General features: G+C 35.6%; 1 protein-coding gene across 1 annotated transcript; it reads right to left on the reverse strand.

Moving 5' to 3' along the window:
• Positions 1-8,127: 8,127 nt before the first annotated feature.
• Positions 8,128-9,158, reverse strand: LOC133175579 (uncharacterized). The gene is made up of 2 exons (XM_061310697.1): positions 8,810-9,158; positions 8,128-8,663 (listed from the first exon to the last, which is right to left on the reverse strand). Exons 1-2 carry the CDS (start codon positions 9,156-9,158, stop codon positions 8,128-8,130), a joined length of 885 nt encoding a protein of 294 aa, XP_061166681.1.
• Positions 9,159-9,934: the final 776 nt, after the last annotated feature.

The following is a 9,934-nucleotide window of genomic DNA, read 5'->3' on the forward strand; positions in this document are numbered from 1 at the left end:
TCTAGAAAAGATTTACCATCATACAAACAGCCCATCACTGAGAACACATTTCCGTAGACAAAGAGAAGAATTTTGGATTAGAAAACTAGGGACGGCCTTTCCCTATGGATGCAATGACAATGTTGATAGTGCTGGGGATCTTTCCAGTCCACAGTGTAACAATGTCAATATGATGGGACTTTTCAACCATACACAGAGACGTAAGCGTAGTCATGGGCATCGGTGTTACAATAAACCTTTAATACACGATGTCTCATTTGATTCATTACTACCTTATGTAAATTAACAGTTAGGTCTTCATCACATTTGCACCAAATTTTACTCTGTCCCTTTGAAACTTTTGAATAGTCTTCTTGAAAAGGTCAAGAAAAGTCCATTTTTTGATTCATCTACACCAGAATACAGGCTCCGATCTGTGATTATGGATATTGCAAATCATAGGCTTTCTGAATATCTGAAACATAATCCTCCTTCGTGGTCATGTTCTCCTTCACCCTATAGCTATAGTCCTGTTGGACACGTTTTTACTGGTGACGTACATATAGTCTATCATGAGGACCTTAGAATGCTAATTTTAAAAGGTCCTAAATATAGGGAATCCCGATCCATTAACCGGCGTCGTAATTTCATACATATTATGGATTCTGTAGAGGATTACGCCAGACGTAGGGTCAGATAGGGAAAAAAAGACCTTGACACTTTTTCAGAATGGATGAAATATATATGTTAAAATCTCGCATTAAACGATTGAGGGGCTGTATGAAAACCATCTATCCTTCTGTATTCAATAATTCAGAAGTGAAAAAAGAATTAGATAAATTACACGATCAGTGCGTACTGGTCCCTGCTGACAAAGCATGTAACAACATTATCTTTGTTTGTAAGGCTCATTATATAAATTGTATTTTAGAGGAACTAGGATTTATTCTACAAGCGGTAATCCAACTTTTACCCATAGCCCCCTTTCTAAGGAGGAAAATCATATGTCAGTTTTGAACATTTTTAATATTCTCAATAACTAAAATGAATCTGAATTACCATATCTATATTGGATAACGACCTTGTCAGCAAATACAAGCTTTCATTAAGTGAAATGCTGACTGACTTGTTTCATACTAATTGTTAGGCCACTATTTACACACTGGTTTGTAGACAGATTTTTCCGTTATTTCCCCATTATGACAAGGAGCACACGGCGGGTGTAACCAATCAGCAGGGGATGCTCACTCCTCCATGGCACTTGATCCCACCTCTGATATCTCTAAAGGTCCGTGTTTGCTCTGCTCCTATTTGTAATATTTAATGGACATTTGAGCTCGAGTGCTGTTCGTTATATTCATATATTTCATTTTAACCACCGAACATGCATCTCTGCTGGTGGACAGTCTGTCCCCGAGGATACTTGTCGTTCGGTACCTATTCATTCATGAGTACACAGAATAACGAAATGATACTGGCAGACGCGTCGGCAGGGGATGCTCACTCCTCCATGGCACCTGATCCCACCTCTGATGTTTGGAGGTCCGTGTTTGCTCTGCTCCTATTTTGTATTGTATAATGGACTTTTGAGCTTGAATACTGTTCGTTATCTCCATATATTTCATTTTAACCACCGAACATGTATCTCTGCTGGTGGACAGTCTGTCCCCGAGGATACTTGTCGTTCGGTACCTATTCATTCATGAGTACACAGAATAACGAAATGATACTGGCAGACGCGTCGCCCAGTATAAAAAGGCGTCACTCTTTTGAGTCTATAAGGGACACAGACTCAAGGAGTTCATTCGGTGCCCCTCGGATAATCCTCAGGGATATTAAACATATGTCATATGTCCAGTCTTCAGATTCACAGTTTTGGTATAAAACCAATAGTTCATACAAACAATTGAAAGAATGTAAAGTTTCTATTAGAGATATATTCAATGACTCCTTTTCCGATCCCATGTCTTCTATTTCAAAATGTTCTGAAAAAAACTGTAAAACCTGTGACATTTTGATAACTAACACTTCTTTCACCAGTAATCTTACTGGACAGAGCTTCTGTACCAAAACTTGGGAAAATCTGAACTGCAAATCTTCTAATGTTGTCTACGGAATAGAATGTAATCTTTGTGGACTTGTTTATGTTGGTGAAACCAAGGGATCACTCAATAAAAGAACATCAGGTCATAGATTTCAGATAAATAATGGGTGTCAGCATTTTTTATACAAACATTTTAATTTACCTGATCATTCAATTTTGTCAATGAAAGTTAGAATTCTGGAAAAGATTTACCACCACACAAACAGTCCATCACTGAGTACACCTTTCCGTAGACAACGAGAAGAATTTTGGATAAGAAAGCTAGGGACAGCCTTTCCCTATGGATGTAATGACAATGTCGATAGTGTTGGAAATCTTTCCAGTCCACAGTGTAACAATGTCAATGTGATGGGACTTTTTAACCATACACAGAGACGTAAGCGTAGTCATGGGCATCGGTGTTACAATAAACCTTTAATACACGATGTCTCTTTTGATTCATTACTACCTTACGTAAATCAACAGTTAGGGTTACATCATATTCGCACCAAACTTTACTCTGTCCCTTTGAAACTTTTAAATAGTCTTCTTGAAAAGGTCAAGGAAAGTCCATTTTTTGATTCCTCGACACCAGAATATAGGCTCCGATCTGTAGTTATGGATATTGCCAATCATAGGCTTTTTAAACCCCCGCGTTTTACTGAAGAAAATGCAGCTAAAACAATCCGTTTTTTCCTTAAGCTTCAATATGCCAACAAAGGAATTGACGCGGTTAATATAAGTAATATCCTTAATCACAAAAGGGTCCAGTCTTGTATTCCATCATATTTCAAGTTAAAGACTACACCTTGTATTTCCTACAAATATACATCGACTATTGCTTCCAAACTTTTTAATTACAAGAAAACTTTACAGGGCCTGGATGTCGAATATCTGAAACATTATCCTCCATCATGTTCATGTTCTTCTTCGCCCTATAACTATAGTCCTGCTGGACACGTTATTACTGGTGACGTAAATAAAGTTAATAATGAGGATCTTAGATCACTAATTTTAAAAGGTCCTAAATTTAGGGAACCCACATCCTTCAACTGGCGTAAGAATTTCATAAATATTATGGATTCTGTAGAGGACTACGCCAGGCGATGGGCCAGACATGAAAAAGAAGACCTTGACACTTTGTCAGAATGGATTAAATGTATCAGATGTATGTTAAAATCGCGCATTAAAAGATTGAGAGGCAATATGAAAACCATCTATCCTTCTGTATTCAATAATCCAGAAGTGAAAAAAAGAATTAGATAGATTACATGATCAGTACGTACTGGTCCCTGCTGACAAAGCAGGTAACAACATTGTCTTTGTTTGTAAGGCTCATTATATTAAATGTATTTTAGAGGAACTTGGATTTAATTCTACAAGTGGTAATCCAACTTATACTCATAGTTCCCTTTCTAAGGAAGAAATTCTTCAAAATCATATGTCAGTTTTGAATATTTTTAATATTCCAAACAAAATGAATTCGAATTACCATATTTATATTGGATTCCGAAACTTCATAAAAATCCTCACAAACAAAGATACATAGCGGGTTCCAGTAAATGTTCAACCAAGCCTCTATCTTTACTCCTCACTAAGATATTAACAGTGATGAAGGAGAAACTTCAAGAGTACTGTGCAACAATATATTCGAGAAGTGGTGTAAATCAGATGTGGATACTTAAAAATTCCAAGGAACCTTTGGAAAATTTGAAATCACAAGATTTTACCAAAATCAACAGCTTAAAAACTTACGACTTTTCAACTTTGTACACAACCATTCCCACGATAAATTAAAGTCCAGGCTTTTTGATATCATTGACAGCTGCTTTTTCAATAAAAATGGAACTCGTAAATATACTTACCTTGTCATTGGTCATTTGCAAAATTATTTTGTTAAAAAACATTCTGATTGTACACACAAGTACTCTGAAGTTGACATTAAAAAGATGCTTGCGTTTCTGATTGACAATATCTATGTGGTTTTTGGAGACCAGGTCTTCCAACAATCTATTGGAATTCCTATGGGTACCAATTGCGCCCCGTTATTAGCAGACCTTTTTTTGTATTCATATGAAGCAGAATTTGTCCAAAATCTTGTACGTGAAAAGAAGAAAACACTTGCTGTGGCCTTCAACTCGACATTTAGATATATCGACGACGTATTGTCAATTAACAATGGCTATTTTCATTCTTATGTCGATACGATATATCCTTGTGAACTTGAGATAAAAGATGCCACAGAGTCTGACACATCTGTTTCATATTTGGATATTTTACTTGAAAAAGACGTTAATGGTAATCTAACAACCAAGCTTTATGATAAAAGTGATGACTTTAACTTTTCAACCGTCAGCTTCCCTTACTTATGCAGCAATATACCTTCATCACCTGCATACGGGGTATATATCTCTCAGTTGATTCGATATGCAAGAGCATGCCCTACGTATGTACAATTTCTAAAACGAGGTAAATTATTGACAAATAAGTTGATGAAACAAGAATATCAGCTGTCTCGTTTAAAGTCATCATTTCGTAAGTTCTATGGTCGATACAATGACCTTGTCAGCAAATACAATTTATCATTGAGTCAAATGCTGACTGACGTTTTTCATACTAATTGTTAGGCCATTATTTACACACTGAATTGTCGACGGATTTTTCCGTTATTTCCCGATCATGACAAGGAGCACACGGCGGGTGTGACCGGTCGGCAAGGGATGCTCACTCCTCCATGGCACCTGATCCCACCTCTGATGTTTGGAGGTCCGTGTTTGCTCTGCTCCTATTTTTGTATTGTATAATGGACTTTTGAGCTTGAATACTGTTCGTTATCTCCATATATTTCATCCACATATTTCATTCAATGGACTTTTCATCCTTATCTTCATATTACATGCATTTATCATTGACTGGCAAATCAGGTGACCAAATAAAATGCAAAACAATGTGGAGTTTTCTTTTCTATTTTAATCTATATGAATTCCATGTAATAATATAATAACTTTACAGAAATAAATTCACGTATACAAAATGTTTTCTATTTATACACTTCTTAATTTTGTTCAATTCTTCAAAGTAACAGTGCTGCAAATGTCACATTGGCAAAGAAGATTTTTATATGCTTAGATTAATCAACAAATAAGGTATTTTTCTTAAAGTGTAAAACTGTGCAAGGTTCCGAAATTACAATTCTGTTATAGTGAACAAACAGTTTGTCAGTCATGCTCAGTTTTCAATACTGCAAGATTGCACCCTTATTCAAATTTAAAATTTAAGCAATAAATTGTTTCTACATATATTCTAGTTTCTTGACATTGCCGCTTCTTTAAATATAATCCGCAGGATATTGTTAAAATTTCAAGTAATTCTGCTTAAAATCAAATATGAACGAACTTTTCCAAGTATTATATATATTTCCTAAGAAATAATCTCAATTTCATAAAAGCAACAGCAAATTTCAAGTAAGGGAATGAATAATTCCTTTACCTAAATAAAAAAAAGTCAACATTTATGAAGCGCTTATACTTGCGAAAAGATTGATTGATTGTTGTTTTACGTACCGTTTGAGAATTTTTCACTCCTATTGAGACGCCACCACTTGCCGGTGAAGAGCTGCAAATTTTGACCTATACTTAGCACTCGGGACCACACTTTATACGGTGTCATCTGAAGGACCGATGTCCACGTCCCAGAGTGGGATTCGAACCTGCAGCTAAGGATCAACTCCTTAATCCGCGACTCTAGAACAGACGCTCTAACACTGCGCCACGCGGGCTACCCCTGGTTTTAAGGTCTCATCTGAATGACCCGCAACTTTCACTTCGCAGGTATGTTAAAGCAGTACCCAGATCATATTTCGGCGAATTTAGACTTTTTTCGTAAAATTTAACATTGATAAATCGGAAAAACCATAGATAAAACATTTACTATTATTATCCATTGTATAGACGTCATTGAGTCTTAGGCTAAAAGAAGCACTCCACTACGACGTCATCACGTGACGTCTATAAATAGAAAAATTGCCTTAATGAAAAGGTGAAAAGTTCAACAATACCCCGGAGATAATTCATTTCTTTTAGTGAAAATAATTATGTAAAAACATCACTGGGCCATGAAAAGTGCTGCTAGAATCCTACTCTCCTGACACAGAAAAAAATATTCCAAAGTTTCGCATGAAACCTTACCAAAATTTTTACATTTTATACATACGATCAAGGAATTTTTATCAATTCATGTTAACCACATGATTCTAGCAGCACTTTCCAAGTACTATAGAATACAAGCATTCGATACAAACAAAAATTATATTTCAAAGTATGCGGCGTAGTGTTGAACTTTTGCATCTTTGTTGTTATAGAGCGACAGAGGAACGGCTGATCGGGATTTCAAAGCACTGACTATGTTCATTATAAGAAAACATGATAAAAATATATCAGCGTACCTGATTCTTAATCTTTAATTCCTTATGAATCACACATAACATTCATGGTATATGCCTTAAAACTCCCATTTCATATATTTGTTTACATGAATTATCATTTCACTCGGCAAATATTTGATCAATAGTTATGACGTCATGGATTTGGTATTTAACCCCCGTGCTAAATAATTAGCTATTTATACCACCCAAAAACGACAAGATTTAGTTTACGTTATGTTTTGACCTGAAATTAAACTTTAAAGATAGATATTATGAAATCATTATTTCTATAGTTCACGTCATACAGCTTACTATGACGTCATATTGTGAAGGCAAGTAGGATATCTCTGGGTGTAGCCTTAACATACCCGCGTTTAAAGTGCCGAACCCTTGGCGAAAGAACGGTTGATACCTATCTTTTTATAGACTTAGGTCGGTCTTGGCCGTGATTCAAACACACGACCTTCCGATCACAGAGCGAGCGTTTGCATAATGACGTTTTAACGAGTTACCTCAACATAACACATGCCAATCTTGTACACAATTCATAACAATCTCTCTATAGCACTTAATTCATGCATATTTTACACTGACATGAATATAAAATAAGAATAATTGATTTTCTAGACATATACACTAATTAACAATTTTCATCAGTTACATGTTTCATCTCATGGGCATATGGATACATGAGCCTCAAAGGAAAAATAATATGACCAATTTCACACCAAGTGTTTGATATGTTGCACTCTTTCGGAAACCAAAGATCCAATACTGCGACAGCAACGAATTGTGAGCTGTATCTACACAAATCCAATAAGGTCGGAACCCAAACTCTATGTAACGTAGGGAATGTTTATTATGGTTAATGATATTTACACAGCAATTATTTTAATCATCTTTTAGGATGTGAATCGTATTGTCTGTAGTGATTCCTTTTGAACTTTACCCTTTATTTAGTGGAGCAGGAGTTTTCCCAATATATATGAATCTTAGTTTTCCGGCCTGATTGACTATATCTACTGTTTTAGCCCCATGGTCAGCAACACAAATATCAGGATTCCTGTTCTCACATAGGTATTTATCGGCAATACCAGATGAGTATAGAGGATTATCATTGTCATCAAACTGAATGGATTCATCTCTGTTGAGCCAAAGTATCGAACCACTTTTGATTGTTTGTTGTCATCATTTTCCATTGTAACCAGGAGGACCCCAGAGGAGATGCTACAGCACCTAGAGGTTTCCAATTCTGTAGTTTCATTACTTCTTGTCTCTCTTCATTTTTCACAATATTCCCAGTTCTATCCTTCTTATCAGCATAAATGAGATCACCGCCTTTGTTTTATTTTGAGTGCAAATCCTCATTAATGCTATATATGTTCATGATATTGTGATTTTGACAGTCATATCTTTTCATCACCCAGATAGGCAATATTTATTCATAAACCTAGACATACTTTATTTTTGTGCTGAAAATCACTGGTTTATTTAGAAGCATTTTGAAAAAAAATTTCTGGTAATGTCTGTTTGACTTAAGGAGGGGAATACCTTTTCGATGGTTTTGGTGGGACAGGTGGACGGGATGGAACTTCTGGGGAATTCTTTTTGACTGAACGAGAGGATCCAACTTCTTGTGATTTCAATAAGACTTGAGAAATTGATCCAAGATCTGTTGATTGTTGACTTTAGGAAGGGCTCCAGCTGCTGGTGACGAAACGGATCTACCTTCTGTTGGTCCTTCTATTTCCTTCATCCTGTAGCCATGCTTTTCTGATGTAAGATTAAATGGCGATAACGTTCCAAACAATTTTGAAAATAATTCTTCTTGAATTTTACCTTGATTGAATTTTGGTACAGAAGCGACAATTTTCGGTAAAAGCTTTTTTTGCTGATCTGCGTCGAAGCTTACTTCAAAAATTTTTGAAATGTCATTAGCGTCTACAGCTTTATCAATTACACCAATTTCATCATTAATCTCGGAAATTTTTTCGTTGATTTCCTCGAAATGGTTTTGCAAACTTTGCATCTGTCTGTTTTTCATTTTCTTAACTTCAGCCTTAGATTTATTGAAATGTTCGTCAATTTTTTTGTGCAAGTTATCTTTATGTATTGTCATGGCTGTTGAAAGGTCTTCATATTCCTTCTCTAACTGATCTATTCTGTTTTGTACACCAGCTGCAATGTCCTCGAAAGTAGGACTAATTTTTTCCTTTAATATACTTTTGTATTTTTCAATTTTCTCTTTTTTGTCTTATCTAGAATTTCCAAAATTTTTGCATATTTGTGATGGCAGTGTTCATCAGATGCCAGGCAAGTGTTACAGACAGGAAGTTTACAGTTTTTACAGTACATCTCACAAAGTTCTTTCTCATGGGAGGCACATTCAGGGTATATAGGAGTGGACTCAAATGTGCCATGTCTATGGTAAATAGGAGTGTACTCAAATGTGCCTTTTCTATGGTAAATAGGAGTTGACTCAAATGTGCCTAGTCTATGGTAAATAAGAGTGGACTCAGATGTGACTAGTTTGTGATCCTCATATGAAATGTGATGATTTCCCGCACAGAACATGCAAAGCTTGGTGATGCATTTTTCACAGACAACCTTTACCATATCTTTCTTACATAAGTCACACCATGCCACGTCATGAGAACTTGCGTGGTGGTCCATAACTAAATTTCCGTAGATCCTGTGGCTCTGAAAATAAGATTTTTTTTTGTTTTTTAAACACAATCATTGACATGGTTTTTCCCCATTAATATTGATAAATTTACGATAATGTTCATATTAGTGTATTTTCCTTTTCATCACTCTTGATTCACTAGTATTAGTCATGAAATTTAAATATAAGCCACTCCTTGTAGAGATTGACAAATGTAGTAGAGTCTGCTACTTTAGAGATTTTAACCAGTCACGGTGGCTTAGTGGAAGTCACGGGTCTTTCAGATGAGAACTTAAAAACAGAGGTCCTGTGTCAAAGTAGGCATGTGCCGAGTGAAGGTCTTAATTTGAATTCCTTCACCGGTATACGACGATATCTTTATATGATTGAAAAAATCCCGAATTGGACGTAAAACAATTTGAAGCAATCGATCATTCAATTTTGAATGCAAAGCATACGCTTTTACGGAAGCCATTTTAAGTGACAAAAATAAACATTGCCAAATAATATTTTTACAATAAACAAGCTTCATACTACTCTCTAGTAGAGCATGATCAAAGGTATTCTGGTGTATAAATTTGACACACCATACCTTAGACTTTAATATTTTGACCTTCAACTACAATAGAACTATTTAGATTTGACAATTAAGTGAATTATTTTTCATTCATTTATTAAAATGTGAAATTCCCAGTTATGTCAGTCACTGACTGAATCTTTAAGCTTTGTTATGGTTCCCTTACACATTCGAGGGAATTCCCACAACTCAGTAGAGAAGCTTTGT

Source organism: Saccostrea echinata, unplaced genomic scaffold (assembly GCF_033153115.1).
Source record: "Saccostrea echinata isolate AGI-Se365-2 ecotype Australia unplaced genomic scaffold, CSIRO_AGI_Sech_v1 ptg000063l, whole genome shotgun sequence".
NCBI classification, from domain to species: domain Eukaryota; kingdom Metazoa; phylum Mollusca; class Bivalvia; order Ostreida; family Ostreidae; genus Saccostrea; species Saccostrea echinata.